Source organism: Oncorhynchus mykiss, chromosome 11 (genome assembly GCF_057628025.1).
Source record: "Oncorhynchus mykiss isolate SJ-2025 chromosome 11, ASM5762802v1, whole genome shotgun sequence".
NCBI lineage: Eukaryota > Metazoa > Chordata > Actinopteri > Salmoniformes > Salmonidae > Oncorhynchus > Oncorhynchus mykiss.
Window position 1 is genome coordinate 45,451,440 of NC_143032.1, and position 25,387 is coordinate 45,476,826.

At 40.2% G+C, this 25,387-nt stretch overlaps 1 protein-coding gene and 1 long non-coding RNA gene across 6 annotated transcripts in view; one reads left to right on the plus strand and one right to left on the minus strand.

Moving 5' to 3' along the window:
- edil3a (EGF-like repeats and discoidin I-like domains 3a) overlaps positions 1 to 25,387 on the minus strand; it is a 260,282-nt gene that overhangs the window by 53,794 nt on the left and 181,101 nt on the right. For all 5 annotated transcript variants that reach the window (XM_036935506.2, XM_036935505.2, XM_036935507.2 and 2 more), the window contains 3 exons: positions 12,337 to 12,492; positions 10,505 to 10,649; positions 10,087 to 10,271 (listed from right to left, as the gene is read on the minus strand). In XM_036935506.2, the coding sequence (XP_036791401.1) occupies positions 10,087 to 10,271; positions 10,505 to 10,649; positions 12,337 to 12,492 (486 nt within the window). The remainder of the gene's footprint in view (positions 1 to 10,086; positions 10,272 to 10,504; positions 10,650 to 12,336; positions 12,493 to 25,387) is intronic.
- The window catches only part of LOC149979594 (uncharacterized), an 88,086-nt gene that overhangs the window by 21,497 nt on the left and 41,202 nt on the right, over positions 1 to 25,387 (plus strand). The window lies entirely within an intron of this gene.

Sequence of the window (25,387 nt, forward strand, 5' to 3'; positions counted from 1 at the left end):
CAAAACATCATTGCTCTAGAGGAGATCTGCCTGGAGGAATGGGCCAAAATACCAGCAACAGTGTGTGAAGACTTACAGAAAACGTTTGACCTCTGTCATTGACAACAAAGGGTTTATAACAAACTATTAAGATAAACTTTTGTTATTGACCAAATACTTATTTTCCACCATAATTTGCAAAAAAATTCAAAAAAAATCCTACAATGTGATTTTCAGGATTTTTTTTCTCATTTTCTCTGTCATAGTTGAAGTGTACATATGATGAAAATTACAGGCCTCTCATCTTTTTAAGTGGGAGAACTTGCGCAATTGGTGGCTGACTAAATATTTTTTTGCCCCACTGTATTTGGCTTAGGTGTATGTAAACTTCCGGCTTCAACTGTATCAACCTCAATTACCTCATACCGCTGCACATCGACTCGGTACTGGTACCCAATGTATAGATGACCCTCGTGAAAATATATTCAAAGTATTTTCCACCAACATGTTACTGTGCCAATGCACCAAACAACCTAGTAACAAAGCATGCCAACTTCAGGCATTAAAATAAAATGGCTTGTTTGTTCAACATCACAATAATAGACCATGGCAATCTCATCAAACAGAAAATTCATCCCTGCCTACTTGGTCCGATCCCATTTTGGTCAGCTGAGATTTCTTTAGTTGATCATTCTCAAATATTTACATTTTTTCATGGTGCACAGGACACCCATCTGATTTGTGACTGTCTCAGTGGACTAATCCATTGCTGAGGCCACAGGGATAGGACAGGCCATCCCTCTAAGACATGTGCTACTGAAACTGTATATGGTTGTATTATGTAAGAAGAACGAGCAACAAGCGTTGCCAAATTCCAGGATCTGTCAATAAATTCAATTTCTTTTCCAAAATCTCAGTAGCAAGATTTCCGGAATCAGGATTGAATGAGCAGGACATCCGGGATCCTCCAACCAGGACTTCTGGAAAACCAGGGAAAATATTTAAAGTTCACCCTGGGTAGAACTCTAATGAAATAATATTATTTTATAACAAATGTGCTTTCTCCCACATTGAATAGCTGTCGCTGTTCTGAAACATATTCTTCAGTGCAGAATTGAATTGGTGCCTTTTCCTAGAACGTGTTTCTATGTGCATAATAGTAAAGTTATTAACAAGCATATTGGTGTTGAGAACAATGTGGCGGAAGCAGTATCATAGTGAGGAGACGAGGGCACGACAAAACCTATTCCCCTCAGGAGACTGAAAAAATTTGTCATGGGTCCTCAGATCCTCAAAAGTTTCTAAAGCTGTGCAATCAAGAGCACTGGTAGCATCACTGCCTGGTATGGAAACTGCTCGGCCGCCGAACGCAAGGCACTACAGACGGTAGTGCGTACGGCCCAGTACATCACTGGGGCAAAGCTTCCTGCCATCCAGGACCTCTATACCAGGCAGTGTCAGAAGAAGGCCCCTTTGCTACCGCATGGCAAGTGGTACCGGAGCGCCAAGTCTAGGTCCAAGAGGCTTGTAAACAGCTTCTACCCCCAAGCCATAAGACTCCTGAACATCTAATCAAATCGCTACCCAGACTATTTGCATTGCCACCCCCCTCCCGCCAATTACACTTCTGCTACTCTGTTGTTGTCATCTATGCATAGTCACTTTAATAACTCTACCTACATGTACACTACTGTTCAAAAGTTTGGGGTCAGTGCACTTAAAGCATCAGACATGCTCAGTGCATATAGTTGATTTGATTAAAACACATAGGATATGTCTATACACTACCGTTCAAAAGTTTGGGGTCACTTAGAAATGTCCTTGTTTTTGAAAGAAAAGCACATTTTGTCCATTTAAAATAACATCAAAATGATCAGAAATACAGTGTAGACATTGGTAATCTTGTAAATAACTATTGTAGCTGGAAAGGGCGGATTTTTAATGGAACATCTACATGGGCGTACAGAGGCCCATTATCAGCAACCATCACTCCCGTGTTCCAATGGCACGTTGTGTTAACTAATCCAAGTTTATCATTTTAAAAGGATAATTGATCATTAGAAAACCCTTTTGCGATTACGTTAGCACAGCTGAAAACTGTTGTTCTAATAAAGAACCAATAAAACTAAACTTCTTAGGGATAGCCCTCTTTTTTTCAATTTTCATCTAAAACGACATACCCAAATCTAACTGCCTGAAGCTCAAGCCCTGGAGCAAGGATATGAATATTATTGGTACCAATCGAAAGGAAACGCTTTGAAGTTTGTGGAAATGTGAATTGAATGTAGGAGAATATAACACAATAGATCCTTTAGAAGAAAAAACAACAATTATTTAGTACCACCATCTTTAAAATGCAACAGAATTGTCCCAGTTCTAGCCACTGCTCTGGTTGTAATTTCCATCTACACTGCTGCCATGTTGTGGACACTATGTGCAAAGGTTCAGATGGATAACTTGATGTATGAGCGAACTACATGACATTTAGTGTGAAGTCACCCAGGTAGCATTTGGCAAATAGTGAAGGATACATTTGCTTTCATATGACATTTTTCTGCAAGAATATTGTCAAATCTGTATACTTGGATTTTGATTTAGCTTTTCCAGTATTAGTAGCCATATTATAAGTTCAACATTTGCAAAACAACCAGATTTCATATCTTCATAACTAATATTCTTATAATTGTTGTCCAAAAGTGAAAGGCATGCTGTTGTACAAGGTTAGTAGCTACATTTTGTGACAGATACAGGGTTTCCGGATACTACCGTAAAGCCCAGCTCATTGGCTATCTTGCTAGCTTCGTTTGACCCCGAATGGTGCTTCTTTGAAAAAGTTAGAGTCGTTCAAGTGAAGACCGCCCGTGTCATCGGCATGCCATGAAGGGTTCGCTCTCTGACCGAATATGGTGTCCTATAGGATATACTACACCCCTAATGAAATAGTGAAGTCTTGTTACCTTCTAAGATCTCTAAGGAATAGCTACGAATGTGATTTGACTCGCTGAAACAATGTTTAGGGTGAGATTTTCACAGATTCCTTTCTTTGCAAATGAAACGAGTGGAAATACAAAATCGATCGTGCATGCTATATGGACCTTTTTACGATATGAAAAATGATTTTATCTAGCAAAACAACACTTCATGTTATCTCTGGGACCCTTTGGATGTTAAACCAGAGCAAGATTTCAGAATCTAAGGACACATTTCACCTTCAGAGGTGAATTTATCAATTAAGTAGATAATTAATATAATTGGGCCTGATGTGACTGTTTTTAGTCTTTGCAGTAATAAAGGCGTTGCTGTGAGGAGGCAGAGTCATTATATCATTTAATTTGGTATTGTCCATATGTAGCTCATTTTTGGTCACAGGTCCAGGAAGGCTGAAGAATTGCAACATTTGCCTAGAACTAATGCTACAGATAGCAATACTGGGTGATTTGAAAAGCCATAGTCAATCAATCAATAATATAATAATTATTTTAACAAAAATGTTTATTTTTAATTTACAATCTGTAGAATCTATGAGAATAGGAAGGTTCAATTATTTTGTGAAGCATCACAGCACAGTTGAAAAATATATGGCAAATAGAAATCCGAAATGGATCATGTTGAGAGATAGATTGGAGGGGTTGAATGGAGCTGAAGGGTGGGACTATTAACAAGATAAACAATGTAAAGCATACGGTATCTGTAAAATGTATATAGATTCGGAACTTCTGTGAAATAGCATAGTTACAAATAGAAATCAAACTGGATGGACATCAGAAATAGAGGAAGGACTAAGAACAAACAAGAGAGAACTATTGTAAAGTAGACTGTCTGTAAAATGTGTATAAGATGTATAAATTGAAGGTAAAAGCAGAAGTGTTTATTAGTTTACTCCAATTGGGGGATTGGCGGTAGGGTTTGCGGGGAATAATAATAAAGGTATATTCTATAAAAAAGTAGGTATGTCTATATAGGTATGTATACATGTGTATTTGTATACATGCGTGTATGGTTATATATATTTACCAAAAAAACATGGGGATTGGAAATGATGCAGACAATTACATTGGAAGCAACATTCTTTCCGCAATATTAAGCTGATCCTCCCTCAAAAAAAATAAAAAAATAAAGGCTTTACATTTTTGTTGTTGATTTATAACAGACTCTATGGTAGACTTATCATTTATATAATGTTGTTTACACTGTTACAAACGGTCAGATGTGTTTTTATATTGTAAGCTACAACAACTAAGTCAAATGTATTCCATATTGGACTTCCCCTTTTCCTCCTGAGCAACCAGCAAACATTCCCCCATTTCAAATACATTTTTCACATCCTCCGCAACCATTATGCTGTCACATGTGTAACGGTGTTGGAGTTTGTTATAACACATTGTTTGATGTGATGATGAAATGCTATAGGTCAGGCCCTATTGGTCACGTGCATGTGATCCATACATGTGTCACTTAAAGAGAGCAAGGGACATCATGATAAACACTGTTGCTATGGTATGGTCCCTGGTCGCTGCAGCAGGGAGGAGAGAGAGAGAGAACGTGCGTGCAGGCACTCGCTGTCTTTTTTTTTTTACACAGTCGGGCTTGAGTAATTTGGGTCTTAATTATTTCATCAAACAGTGTGCTTAAAGTATCAGACATGCTCAGTGCATATACAGTTATCTTATTAAAACACATACTGTATGGTGTTTTTATAGGCATATGGAAATATACACGTTTTAACATTTGATTTTGTGGAAAGAACAGACATCTCTCGGTCAACCAAAATGGGGACAGCCTTACTTCCTACCTTGTAGGCTTGCCTAGTATCAAAGGCTTGGCACTAAACTCCTCCGTGTGATAAATATTACAATCGCCAAATGTCATTAAACTTTTTGGTGTTTTGTAACACATGAGAAAAAATATAGTAGACAGTTTCTGTCAGAAGTGATTGATGAGTTTGTCCTGTGTCCTGTGGTTGACCTGTTAATGACATCCTCTCCAGATGTTCAGTGTGTGATTATGTAACTTGATACTTCAACTAAACAGCTGCACTAAAACACGTTTGAAAGTATTGATGTGTTGTGAGCTTGTTGAAATTAAGGAAACATGTTTGAAGTAAAATATATTTGAAGTAAAAGTATTTTCTGGGGAGGCCTGAGTTTGAACTCTTTGAATAGTTGAAACAGCATTTTTGTAGTGAACTTATGGAGCTGCTGTGTAGTGAGATTGTGACCCCTTGTAGAATTAAATGGAAAAAGTAATTTCCGGTTGGTCGGCCTTAGTATATGTCTTAGACTTACTTTAGACCTAGTCCTGTGAACACTACGAGTGACAAGAAACCTCGAGAGATAAATCACAGAAAACTACAGTAAAAATGTCTCCTGCTCCAATTATAGGTGTATTGTGTCCTTCATGTCTGGGGTGAAAATGACATAACCATCAATGCCATTCTTTGTAATGCACCTGATTAGTTTTAATGGTGTGGCCATAATGGTTACATTTTCCAAACGGACATTCAACAGTGAAGATGTTCTCACACAGCTGCCTTAACACCTCTTTTCAGTCAAAAAAAATGAGCTTTTCTCCTGCGTTTCACATGAGAAAATGGCTTAAGCTAAGTCTTGCTCTATGTCAGATTGAACAGGCCCTGAGTGGAACATCACTGCATGGATACGCATTGAAAGAGGAAGTCTGCGGACAAGATTATTTGAAAGCCATACGATTCTCTTCAGTAGTGTATAGTCCAGACTCCTAAGTGTACATTTTAGGTTATTGAATTCAGAACAACGCAAATGCCACCAAATCTGTTTGTTCTTATGTATTTCCATAGGTCAACTACTTTCTGCCTGTCTTTAGCTTCAGGTTGCGAGATTGGTTTAAGGTGCTTGATATGATGCGGTTTTTCCACCATCGTGAACATTTACGAAGATGGTCCCATCTCAACATCAACCATTCAGAGGAGACTGCATGAATCAGGCCTTCATGGTCGAATTGTTGCAAAGACACCACTACTAAAGGACACCAATAATAAGAAGAGACTTGCTTGGGCCAAGAAACACAATCAATTGAAATTAGCCGGTAGAAATCTGTCCTTTGGTCTGATGAGTCCAAAATTAGTGTCTTTCTGAGATGCAGCCGCCGTGTTTTTGTGAGACGCAGACTAGGTGAATGGATGATCTCCGAATGTGTGGTTCCCAGCATGAAGCATGGAGGAGGAGGTGTGATGCTGTGAGGGTGCTTTTCTGGTGACACTGTCTCTGATTTATTTAGAATTCAAGGCACATTTAACCAGCTTGGCTACCACACCATTTTGCAGCAATATGCCATCCCATCTGGTTTACACTTAGTGGGACTATCATTTGTTTTTCAACAGGACAATGACCCAAAACACATCTCCAGGCTGTGTATGGGCTATTTGACCAAGGAGAGTGATGGAGTGCTGCATCAGATGACGTGGCCTCCACAATCACCCAAGCTCAGTTGGACCGCAGAGTGAAGGAAAAGCAGACAACAAGTGCTCAGCATATGTGGGAACTCTTTCAAGACTGTTGGAAAAACATTCCTCATGAAGCTGGTTGAGAATGCCAAGAGTGTGCACAGCTGTCATCTAGGCAAAGGGTGGTTACTGTATATAATTAAATTTGGAATTGTTTAACGTTTTTTTTGGTTACTACATGATTCCATGTGTTAATTCATACTGTAGTTTTGATCTATTCACAATTATTCTACAATGTAGAGTAGGTGTGTCCAAACTTTTGACTGCTACTGTATACAATTGCAGAGATACAAACACACCTCAGATATACATAAACAAATACAAAAAAACCTCCAGATGAGCATGAGGGGGGAGTACAAATCTTACAAGCTTGTTTGGCTGGTCTGTAGCTTATTATTTGGATGTTTGACGCTGCTGGTGAACCATGATGTGCAGGCATAATCAAAATGAAACTGGGCTAGCACACTTGCCAGAGTCTTTGGGAGAGTCTATAGTTAGGTTTCGATCCAATTGGCGACAGATTATCATGTGAATGTGCATTTTAGTTATCTTCAGGGAAATTTGGTGCCAGACAACGGGACCATGAAGATTTAAATTTACCGGACATTTGAGTAATTCACTAGACATCCATACGCCTTCAGATCCGACCTGGCTTAGCCAGCAGCATCAATAAATTTGGGATATTGGCCAAATGAACAGCCTATAACAGCCTATAACAACTGAAAAAAAACACTATTCTTTGGGTTTCAACGTGTAACATATGTAAAAATTTATAGCCTACTTTTTATCTTTTTTTTAGGCTACTTTCCTAAAACAATAATTGTCTACCTCAAGGTTCAGCTGTCAGAGATTTGAGCACTCAATGTACAGTGCCTTGCGAAAGTATTCGGCCCCCTTGAACTTTGCGACCTTTTGCCACATTTCAGGCTTCAAACATAAAGATATAAAACTGTATTTTGTGAAGATTCAACAACAACTGGGACACAATCATGAAGTGGAACGACATTTATTGGATATTTCAAACTTTTTTAACAAATCAAAAACATAAAAATTGGGCGTGCAAAATTATTCAGCCCCTTTACTTTCAGTGCAGCAAACTCTCTCCAGAAGTTCAGTGAGGATCTCTGAATGATCCAATGTTGACCTAAATGACTAATGATGATAAATACAATCCACCTGTGTGTAATCAAGTCTCCGTATAAATGCACCTGCACTGTGATAGTCTCAGAGGTCCGTTAAAAGTGCATAGAGCATCATGAAGAACAAGGAACACACCAGGCAGGTCCGAGATGCTGTTGTGAAGAAGTTTAAAGCCGGATTTGGATACAAAAAGATTTCCCAAGCTTTAAACATCCCAAGGAGCAATGTGCAAGCGATAATATTGAAATGGAAGGAGTATCAGACCACTGCAAATCTACCAAGACCTGGCCGTCCCTCTGAACTTTCAGCTCATACAAGGAGAAGACTGATCAGAGATGCAGCCAAGAGGCCCATGATCACTCTGGATGAACTGCAGAGATCTACAGCTGAGGTGGGAGACTCTGTCCATAGGACAACAATCAGTCGTATATTGCACAAATCTGGCCTTTATGGAAGAGTGGCAAGAAGATAGCCATTTCTTAAAGATATCCATAAAAAGTGTTGTTTAAAGTTTGCCACAAGCCACCTGGGAGACACACCAAACATGTGGAAGAAGGTGCTCTGGTCAGATGAAACCAAAATGGAACTTTTTGGCAACAATGCAAAACCTTATGTTTGGCGTAAAAGCAACACAGCTGAACACACCATCCCCACTGTCAAACATGGTGGTGGCAGCATCATGGTTTGGGCCTGCTTCTCTTCAGCAGGGACAGGGAAGATGGTTAAAATTGATGGGAAGATGGATGGAGCCAAATACAGGACCATTCTGGAAGAAAACCTGATGGAGTCTGCAAAAGACCTGAGACTGGGATGGAGATTTGTCTTCCAACAAGACAATGATCCAAAACATAAAGCAAAATCTACAATGGAATGGTTCAAAAATAAACATATCCAGGTGTTAGAATGGCCAAGTCAAAGTCCAGACCTGAATCCAATCGAGAATCTGTGGAAAGAACTGAAAACTGCTGTTCACAAATGCTCTCCATCCAACCTCACTGAGCTCGAGCTGTTTTGCAAGGAGGAATGGGAAAGAATTTCAGTCTCTCGATGTGCAAAACTGATAGAGACATACCCCAAGCGACTTACAGCTGTAATCGCAGCAAAAGGTGGCGCTACAAAGTATTAACTTAAGGGGGCTGAATAATTTTGCACGCCAAATTTTTCAGTTTTTGATTTGTTAAAAAAGTTTTAAATATCCAATAAATGTCGTTCCACTTCATGATTGTGTCCCACTTGTTGTTGATTCTTCACAAAAAAGAGGGGGCCGAATACTTTCGCAAGGCACTGTATGAGGACATTGTATGCATAGGCCTATAGGCTTAGTTGTCCACTGTATGATATTAATATATATACATATAAAAACTAATATGTAGTTTTTTTTTATATATAGCCTATATATATAGCCTATATAAAGGAAGAGACGCTAAGGCCTAACCCCAGAGAGATAGAAACCCTTTGAATAAAACATTCAAATCACAGGGCTTTTGCACCGTTATTCAAATTACATTTTTACTGCAGCCTAAAATAGAATTCTGTACTGGCTTGAAAACAATAATGAATTATTAAATTGCATTGTGGTGTTCTAGGCTCGTCTTGGTAGGATCATTTTAGTGTCCCTAAACAACATCAATAGGAGAGCTTTATAGAGCTGTGTTTCATGTCTTTACTTTTCTTTCATGCGTAATGATGAATGTGGCCTCCGCTGCCTATCAGCTATTCCTATTGAAAATGTATGCAGCTTGAATGTTTGTATGATTGCTAGTTAGCTTATTGCAGATCTGGACAAACGATCCACCAATCACTATTGTCTCTATGAACGGTGGATAGAGGGCGGGTTGGACTGTTAGACTGATCGACTATACTGACCTGTGGTAAAGTAAAAGTTAGCACACAGAGAAGTGTAGTGCATAAGGGAAGTACCAAAACACCTTGATATAGAGGCTCATGCAAGCAGATTAGGAAATGTAGCTAAAATGGAAGAAATTATATAGTAAAACCTGCAACTGTTGAATGTAAACGAGGGGGGGGGGGGAAACTCACTTACCCTCCCCTGTGCCCAAGAAGAAAAAAAACAACCCTACCCAAAGCAACAAAAAGTTTGATAACCCTCCTCTTTTTTGGACCCCCCCCCCCCCCCCAATCTGTCCCTTACTCATTGTGTATTTATTCCTTGAGTTGTTTTTATTATTACTATTTCTATATTTTTTCCTCTCTGCATTGTTTATGAAGCATGCAACAAATACAATTGGATTTGATTTGATCCCTTTATGGATCAGAAGCACTGAATATAATACAATATGTCATAAGTTCCTTTACGCAAGTTTCTGCCCCCCAAAAATAAGTTATTAATTTGGGCCAGGAGTTTTTCATGACCATGTGACTAGGCTATTACATCAGTCCTCTGTTTTTCCTGGTAATGTGGCCCGGGGAGAAACTCATGTTCCTATGTTTCCTTAGACAGGGGAAGAAGGGGAGTAGCTTCCTACCTGTAGCCACTGCGATTGGTCACTGTGTCCAGACGTCCAGGCATTGACCTTGCCCTGTTTGTCAAGACGGGCCTTGCCGGGCTCCCAGGTGAACATGTCCATGTTGAGTGTTCTAAAGAGGCTGGACGCTGTGACCTGGTAGTCCTGGATGTGGCCAGACTTCATCCCCATGGGCTCAGAGCAGCCTGGAGAAACAAACAAGTTACTGGACACAGTCCTTTTTACAAAGGCAGAAAACCTAAAAATACTCAATTTTATTATACTCAATGGTGCCCACTATTGTAATTATTGAGTAATACAGAAACTTCCTGGATTCTGATCTGAAAGGCAACTTCTACCTACAGCTTTGAACCTCTAGTCGTGATTGTGTTTGAACCCATAATGGTTACGGTCAAGACTTTATAGAACTGGGACCCACCTGTGAGCTCACAGCCGAGCAGCTCCATGCGCAGGGTGCAGTGTCTCCTACAGACCTGGGGGTAGATGCGCACGTACTGTGCTTCAATGGGAGGGGTGAAGGAGTTGGCAGAAGGAGCGTTGTTCTCCACATTTCCACGGAATATCTGAGTAGGGAAATTATATGAGAGACAAAGGGTTAAAAGGGGATTAGAAGGGGGGAGAAATGTGTTTATCTGTCAATGTAAGAGTCTCTCGCAGTGTCTCTAGTGTCTATTCGCCCCTCAACAAATTGCTGCCATTCAAGGTCAATTAGCTAGAATTATAAGAAAAATAAGATGGGTATTTATAAGCAATTACACGCTCATACTGTATAGACTGTTTTAAAAAACTACCCCAGAAATAACTTATATAGTGTTTCAAAGAGCCCTCTGAGGTAGAAGTCTTCACAGATTCACCAGTATGGATCCAGATTTCAAAATACACGTATCAAGTATGTGCAATTTTAACTGACTTGTCCGAGGAACCCATACAGATCAGAAAGCTGCTGCTGCAGTAGAGAGAGAGAGAGAGAAAAATATATTGTATCATTTATGCTGCTATCCTTTGCTTTTCACGAGAGTGGAGCATGTAGCTTTTTGGTGTTGTTGGCCAATCCTAAATCAACAAAGCGGCAATAGGATACAGTAATGAGACTCCATGTGGGACTAAAGTTAGGAGATATCTTAATCAATGGAAGATGGAACTAAAATTATAGGCTACAACGACCAAGGGCCAACAGGTATACTGCTACTTTATATTCTGAATGGAGTTGTTGTTTGTAATTGCTGGATGAGAACGTGCATGCAGCCTCAATTAGCCTAGCAAGCTAGCTATCTTAACTAGCTTCTCCCAGTTTGATGCAGTCAAGACAGGCACCTACTACGTAATCATATTGGATGATAACCCAGCTGTGGCAGCTATTAATCTACTGTAGCACGAGTCGGCTTAGTTGGTTGCCTTCTCTCATCTCTCCCTTCCTCCTCCCTGTTCCGTGTCACTCGCTCACACCTCTCTTTTCCTCCTCTCCCTCGCGCATTATCAGCTCCAGATTATAAAGTAGTTTACAATTGACTTTACTGCTGCTTCGCTCATTCGGACCGGGTCTGGATCCGACCAGGTATATACGGAATGGGTCTAGTTGTCCATGGATCCATCCGGAAGGGAAAGCCCCAGGTTAATTTTGGAACTGGTCCAAAAACTTAGACCCACTCCGAAATTAACCTGGGGCTTTGGGCCCGTACTGAAATTTGGACCCGTTCCGAAATTAACCTAGGGCTTTCCCATCAGGACGTATCCGAGGACAACTAGACTCTGAGGTGAAGGAATGTTTGTGTGTTTGTTAGGAATGCAGCTGTCTCTAGATGAATTCAGGACTCAAAAGGGTGGTCCCTACAGGTCAGAGCATCACTGAGTCTAAGCTCTCGCTAGCATGCTCTTACAGTCAGAGCTACCTCTCAAAGATCTCAGGGAAGAAAATTAAGAACTGGATTTTGAGTTCAGTCTCCCACCCCAATGCTCTGCATGCTTCATTAGTTTTAGAGTTTTAGAGTAATAGCAAATCAGAGAATAAAATGTGCTTTACAGACTTCAAGGCTTCAAATAGTATACAAAATCAATCTAAAAGTCATTAAAAAAGAGGGGGGTAAGTGTCAGGAAGATACTATCAGTGTGAGCCGGCTAATTAAAAAGCCACCTCATCATGTCCTCCACTCTGCCCTAGACTTGGTGCGTGGCCTCCATTTTCTGCGTCCGTGCGTGCAGGTGTGTGTGTAAAACAAAGATAAATAATGTGTGTGTGTGTGTGTTTCTCACCATGTCCTCATCTGTGCCCTTGACTTTGTATGTCCTCCAGGTCTTGCCATCGTCACTGGAGGCCACTTTGTAAGACTTGACGTACTCTGGGCTGCCGATACGCTTTGCACCCTGGGTAATTAGTCCTGTGACCCGCATCCTCCTCTGTAGGTTAATCTGTGGGGGAAAAAATGAATAAAAACAGCAATCAAAAACCTTGTTTGTGTGTGTTTGTGTGTGTGTTCGGGATATTATATTGTTTCATTTAAGTGATAATGCCAGAGAATCCGATGTTTGGAGAATATATTGGCACAGGTGTTGTTAAGCCTGAGATGAAGTCGAGGGCCAGCATTATCATTTTTATACAACAGGTTGCCAACATATTCAAATAATGATTGACAGATTTTCATTAAAAACATCATTTTGATGAATTTATTCATACTACTATTTCATCCTTCCACAAATATAGGGTTGCTAGGTACTTGACCCAGTCTTTCAGTCTTTTTGTATCTACAGACATGACCCAGTTGTTCAGTCTTTTTATTCTGTATCTATGGATGCGACCCAATCATGCTTTTTAAATGTTCCATTGTCATACTGGCTGGCAACGTTCTTATCCCTTGCTTGCTAGCTAGCCAACTATGCCTAACTTACAGTCACATCTAAAAGAAATGAGAGATGATGTCGAGATAATGTCTCGATTTTTATAGTGGAGATCAAGTTTATAAGTAGCCTGGCTGGGCTGATGAGACAGTGGATTGCTCAGTCAGATGGAACACAGTAAATAGGCATTTTAACGTCATATATTTAGCCGGTGGCAACTTGTGGAATAGACATCTGCTGGAATGTGGTTTTATCCAATAAGCATTCAGGATTAGACACACCCGTTGTATAAACTAACACAATTGGTCAGATTAAGAGATTTTAAGTAATAAAAAAAATAATAACAATAGCTGTCAAAATGACTGAACACTTGTTTTCAAAATTCCAGCATCCTCCCCTTGTGTATAATGACACAGGCATTTTTTTTTATGTTTTATGAGATTGGCGAACACATTGGGAGGAATCGTAAACCAAATATTTCAGGATCCTTGATATCTTTTCCCTGCGCTTATGGACTGCCCTTTCCAATTCAAACAACAAACCAATCAGGTTCCAGTCCAGAGACTTTTTGTCGGGCTATCCCGACAAAACAAAAATCTTGGTCGGCCGAGACTCGTCTGTTCTTTTGACAAATCGATAGGTTTAAATTTAAAAATGTGTATTTTTTCATATGCACTACCGTTCAAACGTTTGGGGTCACTTAGAAATGTCCTTGTTTTTGAAAGAAAAGCACATTTTTGGATCATTAAAACAACATCAAACAAACATCAAATTAAAATAGATTTTTTTATGGAATATCTACATAGGCGTACAGAGGCCCGTTATCAGCGACCATCACTCCTGTGTTCCAATGACACGTTGTGTTAGCTAATCCAAGTTCATAATATTAAAAGGCTAATGGATCATTAGAATTTTGCAATTATGTTAGCACAGCTGAAAACTGTTGTTCTGATTAAAGAAGCAATACAACTGGCCTTTAGACTAGTTGAGCATTAGCATTTGTGGGTTTGATTACAGGCTCAAAATGCCCAGAAACAAATAACTTTCTTCTGAAACTCTTGTTCTGAGAAAAGAAGGCTATTCTATGTGAGAAATTGTCAAGAAACTGTAAATCTCGTACAATGCTGTGTTCTACTCCATTCACAGAACAGCGCAAACGGGCTCTAACCAGAATATAAAGAGGAGTGGGAGGCCCGAGTGCACAACTGAGCAAGAGGACAAGTACATTAGTGTGTCTAGTTTGAGAAACAGACGCCTCACAAGTCCTCAACTGGTAGCTTCATGAAATAGTACCCGCAAAACTTCAGTCTCAACATCACCAGTGAGGAGGCGACTCTGGGATTTTGGCCTTCTAGGCAGAGTGTCTGTGTTCTTTTGCCCATATTAATATTTTCTTTTCATTGGCCAGTCTGGGATATGGCTTTTTCTTTGTAACTCTGCCTAGAAGGTGTTTTGCGGGTATGTGAGCATAGAAGTAATTTAGCTCATCTGGTAGGCTTGTGCTTCCCTTTGCAGGCTGTAAAAGTTTGCAAGCCCTGCGGTGTAGTATGATTCGATCTTAGTCCTGTATTGACACTTTGCCTGTTTGATGGTTCATCAAGGGACATAGCGGGATATCTTGTAAGCTTCCGGGTTAGAGTTCTGCCCCTTGAAAGTGGCAGCTCTACCCTTTAGCTCAGTGCAGATGTTGCCTGTAATCAATGGCTTCTGGTTGGGGGTATGTGCGTACAGTCACTGTGGAGACTACATAATCGATGCACTTATTGATGAAGCCAGTGACTGATGTGGGGTACTCCTCAATGCCATCGGAAGAATCCCGGAACATATTCCAGCATCTGCTTCATCTGACCACTTTTTTGGACTGTGAGATGTGATGTAATGAGAACCCAGCTGGCTGTATGTTACAGTCCCTGATGTCTCTCTGGAAAGAGATCCTCACCCTAAGCTTGTCTACTTTATTGTCCATGGACTTAACATCAGTGGGTAATATACTCAGAAGTGGTGGATGGTGTGCACACCTCCTGAGTCGGACTAGAAGTCACTCTGAATACCTCTTCTCTGCCGGCAGCGTCTTGGATCAGGCTTTGGGTTAATTTCAATTGCCTTGAAGGGTACGAACATAGGATCCAATTCGGGAATGTCGTTTTTATGGTCGGAATGCTGGTAAGTTACCGCCGCTCTGACATCCAAAAGTTATTTCCAGCTGTATGTAATAACACAAAAAAACATTCTGGGGAAATAATGTCAAACAGAACAAATAAATAATACTGCAAAGTTGCTTAGGAGTTAGAAGCAGAGCCGGCATGTCTGTCGGCGCCATCTTACTCTTGTAGCTCAATGGAGGTTATACAAGGCTGCTTATACTAAACCTAATGATAATGACATTACTTATTATAATGATGATCATAATAATAATAACAATAAAGAGATCTGACAATTTGTAACAGTGTAAACACAAAATAAATTATAAGCAATACCAGAGAGGCTGTTCTAACAAAACAAAAAAAGTGTATAGCCTTTATTCCAGCACAGCAAAGATTAAGAACAGCCGAATTTGTGAAATTGTTTATCAGACGTTGTGGTTGCTTGAGACTATGTCTAAAGGCTGTAGACACCTTAGGGAAGCCACAGAAAAAGGAATCTGGTTGATATCCCTTTTAATGGGCAATAGGGATGCATAGAAAGACAGGGGTTTCAAAATAAGAGTCACTTTCTGATTGGATTTTTCTCAGGATTTCGCCTGCAATATCAGTTCTGTAATTTTTACAGTTTTGGAAACTGTAGAGTGTTTTCTATCATAAGCTGTCAATCATATGCATCTTCTAGCATCTGGTCCGGAGAAATAGGCGGTTTACTTTGGGAACGTTATTTTTCCAACAATAAAAATAGTGCCCCCTAGTTTCAAGAGGTTAAGGATCGTTGTTCCGTCAACAGGACAGTTCTAAATCATGCAGCTCGTTATGTCAAGATCAAAGATTTTAGAGTAACAACAAATGTCAGTACATAGTCTTATATTGGCTGAAAACTTAAACTCTTGTTAATATAACTGCACTGTCCAATTTACAATAGCCATTACTGCAAAAAAATGGCATGCTATTGTTTGAGGAGAGCTCCTAACAACAATTTTTTTTTTATTACAACAACAGATTTGATAAATTCACCTCTGAAGGTGACATGTGTACTTACATTTTTTTAAATACTTTATTTAACCAGGTAGGCTAGTTGAGAACAAGTTCTCATTTACAACTGCGACCTGTCCAAGAAAAAGCAAAGCAGTGCGACACAAATAGCAACACAGAGTTACACATGGAATAAACAAACAATAGAAAAGTCTATATACAGTGTGTGCAAATGAGGTAAGATTAGGGAGGTACGGCAAAAAAATAGGCCATAGTGACGAAATAATTACAATTTAGTAATTAAACACTGAAGCGATAGATGTGCAGAAGATGAATGTGCAAGTAGAGATACTGGGGGGCAAAGGAGCAAAAAAATATCTAACAATATGGGGATGAGGTAGTTGGGTGGGCTATTTACAGATGTGCAATGACTGACCTGTAATGACCTCGCTTTTCAATTATAGTGGATTTATCAGTGGTGACAGTGTTTCCTATCTTCAGTGCAGTGGGCAGCTGGGAGGAGGTGTTCTTATTCTCCATGGACTTTACAGTGTCCCAGAACTTTTTGAGTTAGTGTTGCAGGAAGCAAATTTCTGCTTGAAAAAGCTAGCCTTGGCTTTTCTAATTGACTGTGTATAATGGTGTCTAGCTTCCCTGAACAGCTGCATATCACGGGGGCTGTTCGATGCTAATGCAGAACGCCATAGGATGTTTTTGTGTTGGTTAAGGGCAGTCAGGTATGGGGAGAACCAAGGGCTATATCTGTTCCTGGTTCTAAATTTCTTGAATGGGGCATGCTTATTTAAGATGGTTAGGAAGGCATTTAAAAAAAAATAACCAGGCATCCTCTACTGACGGGATGAGATCAATATCCTTCCAGGATACCCCGGCCAAGTCGATTATGAAAAAATATTTTATATAACAAAACAACACAATCTCTGGGACCCTTTGGATGATAAATCAAAGCAAGATTTCAGATTTCTCCAATCCCAAATTAAATCTAGCATCAGCTTCCTATTTTGCAACAAAGCATCCTTCACTCATGCTGCCACACATACCCTCGTAAAACTGACTATCCTACCAATCCTTGACTTTGGCGATGTCATTTACAAAATAGCCTCCAACGCTCTACACAGCAAATTGGATGCAGTCTATCACAGTGCAATCCGTTTTGTCACCAAAGCCCCATATACGACCCACCATTGCGACCTGTACACTCTCGTTGGCTGGCCCTCGCTTCATACTCGTCGCCAAACCCACTGACTCCATGTCATCTACAAGACCCTGCTAGGTGAAGTCCCCCCTTATCTCAGCTCGCTGGTCACCATAGCATCACCCACCTGTAGTACGCGCTCCAGCAGGTATATCTCTCTGGTCACCCCCAAAACCAATTCTTTCTTTGGCCGCCTCTCCTTCCAGTTCTCTGCTGCCAATGACAGTAACGAACTACAAAAATCTCTGAAACTGGAAACACTTAACTCCCTCATTAGCTTTAAGCACCAACTGTCAGAGCAGCTCACAGATTACTGCACCTGTACATAGCCCACCTATAATTTAGCCCAAACAACTACCTATTTCCCTACTGTATTTATTTATTTATTTTGCTCCTTTGCACCCCATTATTTTTTATTTCTACTTTGCACATTCTTCCACTGCAAATCTACCATTCCAGTGTTTTACTTGCTATATTGTATTTACTTTGCCACCATGGCCTTTTTTTTGCCTTTACCTCCCTTATCTCACCTCATTTGCTCACATCGTGTATAGACTTGTTTAAACTGTATTATTGACTGTATGTTTGTTTCACTCCATGTGTTACTCTGTGTCATTGTATGGGGCGAACTGCTTTGCTTTATCTTGGCCAGGTCGCAATTGTAAATGAGAACTTGTTCTCAACTTGTCTACCTGGTTAAATAAAGGTGAAATAAAAAATATCTTAAAAACATGCACGATCGATTTTGTATTTCCACTCGTTTAATTTGCAAAGAAAAGAATCTGTGAAAATCTCTGCCTAAATGTCGTTTCAGTGAGTCAAATCACGTTCGTATATATTCCTCAGTGATCCTAGAAGGTAACAAGACTTCACTATTTTATTACTGGTGTAGTGTATCCTATAGGACACCATATTTGGTGAGAGAGCAACGCCTTCATGGCATGCCGATGACGCGGGCGGCCATCACATGAACAACTGTATCTGTGTCAAATAAGCACCAATCGGGGTCAAACAAAACTAGCTAGATCGCCAATGAGCTGGGCTTTACATATGTTGTAATATGTTGTAATATGTAGCTTCTAACCCTGTAAGACAGCATGCCTTTTCATTTTGGACAAAAATGAAAGTTATGAAAACTGGTTGTTTTGCAAATGTTGAACTTATAATATGGCTACTAATACTTGGAAAGCTAAATCATAACGATGATATTCTTGTAGAAAAAATGGAATATGAATGTGAATGTCTACTTCACGATTTGCCCAAATGTGCCTTGGGACACACTAAAGGTCTTGAGGATCAGTCATACTCCAAGTTATCCCATTGCATTTAAAAAATGGTGGAAAAAAACAGAGGTTGGCTATTTCTTTGTATTTTCTTCTACCAGATCTATTGTGTTATATTCTCCTATTTTCAATTCACATTTCCACAAACTTCAAAGTGTTTCCTTTCAAATGGTACCAAGAATATGCATATCCTTGCTTCAGGGCCTGAACTACAGGCAGATAGATTTGGGTTTGTCATTTTGGCGAAAATGCAAAAAAGGGGGCTATCCCTAAGAAGGGACACTAATAACAAAGCATTATGTCGAATTGGAGTAAGTCACCTTAACCAAACAATGGACGGAGGTAAAACGTTTTTTTTCAAAGTCATTGAAATTCTTTAAAAAAATATATCTTAATGTGAACCCAATTACTGAGAATAAACAGCATTATTCATCAACAGAAAACAAGAAAAATAAAGTCTGGACTACAATCTGTAATGAATTCAACTCAAATGAAAAAGTAAACAAAAGGTAAGATACTGTAGCCCACTTTTACAAAGCAGAGTCACTTTGAAATGTTAGTTTTCTTGTGCAACACAACACAGTGGAGCCTAAATGTATTTGTGTGTCAGAAATGTAACACAAACCACATCAAACATAATTATTAATATACTTTCTATATTGTCTTTCTTAGGTCCTGTGGAAAACCATGAAATGTAACTTAAAGAAGACTTGCTAGTAGGGAGCATTTCATAGACAGCAACTCCTGGAAGGTATCCCTGAAGATGACCATTTGGACAGTTCAAGTGGGGGACCGTTCCAATCCTCATTTGGTAGGACACATTCACTCAACATGTCCCATCCCAGGACTGCAGGGAATATGTAATGTTGTCAGTCATCTCTTGTACACCCATTATAAAATTATGAAATTATTTCTTCAACTCTTGAAGAAATAATGTTCTCTAATGCAGCAATGTAATCATTATTGTAGAGGCAGATGATCACCATAGCATGGGGGGGATAAGACCGACTGAAGGTCAGCCTGCTACATGTGCAGCAGCCAGGTGGGTGGATTGTGTCACTAACCCGGGCCAGAGGACAAAGACAAAGAGGCTGAGTATGCATGAAAAACTGCCCATGGAATTTAACAAGCTCAAACTAATATATTTAAAAGAAAAGCATGTCATGAAGATGCAAATATTTTGTGTTGAGTTGGTTACGAGAGAGGAAGAGAGAAACATGAAGCAGCACCAGTAAAATTGTCGGGGTACATCTGGGTCAACTAGGTCATCCACATCTTCAATGCGATGATCTGGGCAGCCATGGTGTTTGAGGTAATTGTGAAGCACTGCTGTTGCAATTATGACAACACGGCATCTTCTTGGTTGAAAGCGCAATGTTTTTCTGAGACACTGGAAAGGACTCTTCCATACACCAAACATGCTCTATCTATTGCATGAAGATAGGGGGTGAACAAGAAGTTTGTCTGTGCATGACTCATGAGTTGCACATTTCCAACGTGCAACAATGTTGTACATTTATTGAGAACCAGTTTTTACAATCCCTGTACTCCTCAGCATCTGCTGCAGAGGGACACTTGATGGGAATATGACATACATCTATACAACCAATGACTCCAGGGTAATTCCCATATTCATATAACTCTATCTTGTAGTTGGCTTGGGCAGTAGCATCAGGGAACTTGCTGTAATTGTCTTTCAGTTCATGTATACCGTTGCAGACTTTGTGGACTATTCTGCATAGAGTTGGTTCATGACGGAAGGCTCCAGATGCCAAAAACCTCAAGGTGATCAGTACTTGTAGGGAGAAGGGCTGGGCCTTATAAACTCAGCAAAAAAAGAAATGTCCTCTCACTGTCAACTGTGTTTATTTTCAGCAAATATAACATGTGTAAATTTTTCTATGAACATAACAAGATTCAACAACTAAGACATAAACTGAACAAGTTCCACAGACATGTGACTAACAGAAATTAAATTAAATTAAATCAAAATCAAAAGTAACAGTCAGTATCTGGTGTGGCCACCAGCTGCAATAAGTACTGCACTGCATCTCCTCCTCATGGACTGCACCAGAATTGCCAGTTCATGCTGTGATATGTTACCCCACTCTTCGACCAATGCACCTGCAAGTTCCTGGGGGGAATGGCCCTAGCTCTCACTCTCCGATCCAACAGGTCCCAGACGTGCTGGAGGCACTGTCATGCTGGAGGGTCATGTCAGGATGAGTCTGCAGGAAGGGTACCACATGAGGGAGGAGGATTTCTTTCCTGTAACGCACAGTGTTGAGATTGCCTGCAATGACAACAAGCTCAGTCCGATGATGCTGTGACAGACCATGACAGACCCTCTACCTCCAAATCGATCCGACTCCAGAGTACAGGCCTCGGTGTAACGCTCATTCCATCAACGATAAACGATAAAGAGCACTGTTTACCAGTCCTGTCTGGTCCAGCGACGGTGGGTTTGTGCCCATAGGCGACGTTGTTGCCGGTGATGTCTGGTGAGTACCTGTCTTACAACAGGCCTACAAGCCCTCAGTCCAGACTCTCTCAGCCTATTGGGGACAGTCTGAGCACTGATGGAGGTGTAACTCGGGCAGTTATGGATGCCATCCTGTACCTGTCCAGCAGGTGTGATGTTCGGATGTACCGATCCTGTGCAGGTGTTGTTACACGTGGTCTGGCACTGCGAGGACGATCAGCTGTCCATCCTGTAACCCTGTCTTAGGCGTCTCACAGTACGGACATTGCAATTCATTGCCCTGGCCACATCTGTAGTCCTCATGCCTCCTAGCAGCATGTCTAAGGCACGTTCATGCAGATGAGCAGGGACCCTGGGCATCTTTCTTTTGTTTTTTTTTCAGAGTCAGTAGAAAGGCCTCTTGAGTGTCCTAAGTTTTCATAACTGTGACCTTAATTGCCTACCGTCTGAAAGCTGTTAGTCTTAACGACCGTTCTACAGGTGCTTGTTCATTAATTGTTTATGGTTCATTGAACAAGCATGGGAAACAGTGTTTAAACCCTTTACAATGAAAATCTGGATTTTTACGAATTATCTTTGAAAGACAAGGTCGTTTTTTTTTTGCAGAGTGTATATTTTCACACATTATCATCTGATCCACAAAGTAATTTTCTGAATGACAGTCAAGTGATGAACAGATGTTTTGATAGCAAATGCAATGCAGCAACAGCCCAAGTGCTGGAAAAAAAGGGATTCCCGAGAAATGTCCATTCGTGAAGACAATTGTACCTGGATCCCCGTTGAATCTAATATCCCTAGAGAATTGAGGTTGATCACCTGTTGTTGCCTGCTTGCTTTACAGCAGGGTCTCGTTAGATTTAACAGAGAAAGCATCAATGTAATGTGTTCAGATGTGTGTGTGCCTCGGATCGGACACCAAGTATAGTGTGTGCAATTGTGTAAGATAGACTATTGCACAAAACTATTCCTATTAATTATTTTGGATATAATGTCAAAAAAAATCTAAGCCTACGAGACTCATTTACAATACGATCTAGTACTGAAATGACATGACAAATAATTTGTCTTCTATATGACACCTGCAATTTGAAACAATGCAAGGGGTTTGAAGTAGTCTACTCGAACTACAATTTTGAGCTCAGAAATTCAAGTACTGGAATAGGTCTGCCTTGAAACTCAGAACAGTTCCTCAATTTGGTGCTTGAAAAGTTCTTATAATTATTGTAGCCAATTCCCGCCACCTTATAATAGTATGAGATTACATTACATTTTTTTCAGTTTTTGTGAGAGAACGATGCTGTGATTCAAAAGGTGACATCAAGGCTACTGCTATCCATGTGTTCCTGCGTCGGCAATATAGGCTACAGAAAAAGCGTCATTCATGCATTCAATCTAAGTCAGGCAATGTCCAAATTATTCTCACATATTTTAGAATGTAATAATAATTCAATACCAATATAATGGCAAAGTCTACATTTTTTTATTATTATTCTTAAAGTGGTAATGGCCTACTTTAAAAAATAATAATAATTTTGAAATCTTCATTTTTGTGTGTGTGTGTGTGTGTGAGGGGGGGGGGGGGGGTTAACCCTTAGCGCTAACACTGCGTCATTCACACAGGCTGTAGTAATGCCGGCACAAACTCTTCAGAGTCAGAAAGTACCGGTGGCATACTGTGTTCCTGTCAGATTGATTTAAGAACACGCTTTCATGCCAGGCTGGATTAGTCCAGCTGACTTAGTAGACACCTCATGTTGAGAATGTGAACGCTGTTTCTAGGCAGTAGTTTAAATCTTAGTGTGTGGAGGAAGTCAGCACTGAATTGTAAACATGACTGATCATATTATTACTTAATTTAATTTTTGTTGTTCACATTTGTTCATGATATACTGAGATATGATTATCCCAGTGAGGGTTTCTGCTGTACCTACATTAACTATTGTACTTCAAGATACACTGAGAGCACAAAACATTCGGAACACCTTCCTAATTTTGATTTGCACACCCTTTTGCCCTCAGAACAGCCTCATTCGTCGGGGCATTGACTACAAGGTGTCGAGCGTTCCACAGGGATGCTTGCCCATGTTGACTCCAATGCCTCCCACAGTTGTCAAATTGGCTGGAAGTCCTTTGGGTGGTGGACCATTCTTGATACACACGGGAAACTGTTGAGCCTGAAAAACCCAGCAGCGTTGCAGTTCTTGACACACTCAAACTGGTGCGCCTGGCACGTACTACCATACCCGTTCAATGGCACTTACATTTTTTGTCTGGCCCATTTACCCTCTGAATGGTACACATACACAACCCATTTCTCAATTGTCTCAAGGCTTAAAAATAATTTAACCTTTTTCCTCCCCTTCATCTACACTAATGAAGTAGATTTAGTAAGTGACGTCAATAAGGGATCATAGCTTTCACCTGGATTCACCTAGTCAGTCTATGTCATGGAAGTGTATAGCCACACATACTGTAGGGTATATATACACTATTTCAGTATTATTAAAAGTATGACTGTCTGAATGATTGATTTGGTCTTCAGTATTACAGGGCCGGGGGCAGATTCAGGAGGTATTGAGGAACTATAGATGCACATGAGGAACAGACAGACACGCAGAGCAGGGGTGTTATACCTGAACAATGACAGGGCTGCCAGCTCTAAACCTCAAACTGATTTAAGATGAGAAAACAACCACATACACACGCACTCACACACACACTTTCAGAACACACTGCCCCCAAGCCTAAAACTCCACAGCGCTGAGAGAAGTCTACACCTCTCTACTCACGTCCCAATTACCAAGAAGTCCCTCTCCTGAAACCCAGAGCGCTCCCAGAATCCACATCATCATCCCACGTGGCATCATTAAAGCCAACCAAACCGCCTCAGTGATTCATATCTGATTTTCCTTATACACTACATGCACTTGGTTGCTTTTCTCTTGCTCTCTCTGTTTCTCTCACCTTTCCCTTCCACATGTCTCTGTCTTCTCTCACTCTACCTCTCTCCTCAGATGATGTAGTTGGATCATTCTTTCTCTACACCCTCCCCTCCTCGTGCTCTTTGACACGTTCTCTCGCCCCCTCTTCCGCCTCTCTCTCTTCCACCTGGCTCTGTTGCTGTGAGCAAACCCTGATAGTGTTTGTTGTTTAACCTGTTAGGAATGAACACAGTGTTGCCAGTTACAGCCTCTCACTGTACTGCGGGCCTAATTAAATTTCATCACACATCTTCGGGTCCTCATTTATGAGCTCGTTGTCAGAGATACCCAGAAAGACTGGGTTCCAGAGCCAACGGCACATGGTATGACATAAACTGATTTGATTTGTTGGAAACATTACTAAATAACAGGTGAAAAAATAAAAAAAAATATATAATACAGTTCTATTGTATAAGAGACAGTTCCTATCACTAACTGCTTTCAATATCCCCACATTGTAATGAACCCATGGTTGCTAATACAATTCCAACTAAACCCTTACACTCTTAGAAAAAAAAAAAGCAAAACTAATTAAAATCTGTGGTGCAGCAGTAAGTCGTTGGCTTTAGTAGCCTACAATCAGTTGGAATACCAGGTTTGGAACCAAAAAGTGTTCTACCTGGATCCAAAAAGAGTTCTCCTATGGGGACAGCCAAATAACCCTTTTAGGTTCTAGCAGCTTTTTTTTTTTTGAAGAGTGGAGATTTCTGAACTGGCCCCTCTGAGACAAACGTCGGAGAAGTGTTTACGTCTGAGTGAAGGGCGTGTATTTGTATTTTACAAAAAACTTCTGAGGTGTATCATATACATGCTATGATTCGCTCTAGCAACCCCACTGGTAATACATAGTGATGTGAAACTGAGGCTTTCTGAAGACAATGTGCTCACTGAATTGTACTGAAAAACTTTTCATTACTCAGAGCTTCATTATTTGTTCACAATGCACATTAGGCACATCTGCTGGTCAGCCATAAATAGCAGCGTTTGATTAGCAGAGACGTTTTTCTCCACTGTTTTAAGCAAAACTGTTGTTGGCTTTAGTAGCCTAAAATCAGTTGGAATACCAGGTTCGCAGCTTACATCATGTAACCTTTTTTTTGCATTCAAGTTTAATATTTATCAAAAACTGAAGCTATGGCATTATATAGGATGCTTAAGACAGAAGCTTATTATACTATACTAAATATAACAAAATATTTGAACAACAGTGCAGAAAGTGTCATGTCACATCAAAAAAATCTAAATTTTGGGCTTTCATAGCGAATCGACCACATACCATAATTTCCCTGAATGTGCCATAGTTCCATACTCTACCTGCTAAGCTACCTGCCAGGTGAAACTTTTTGAACAACATCCTAACTATATTTGTAATGTACGGTGTGCAGTAGAGG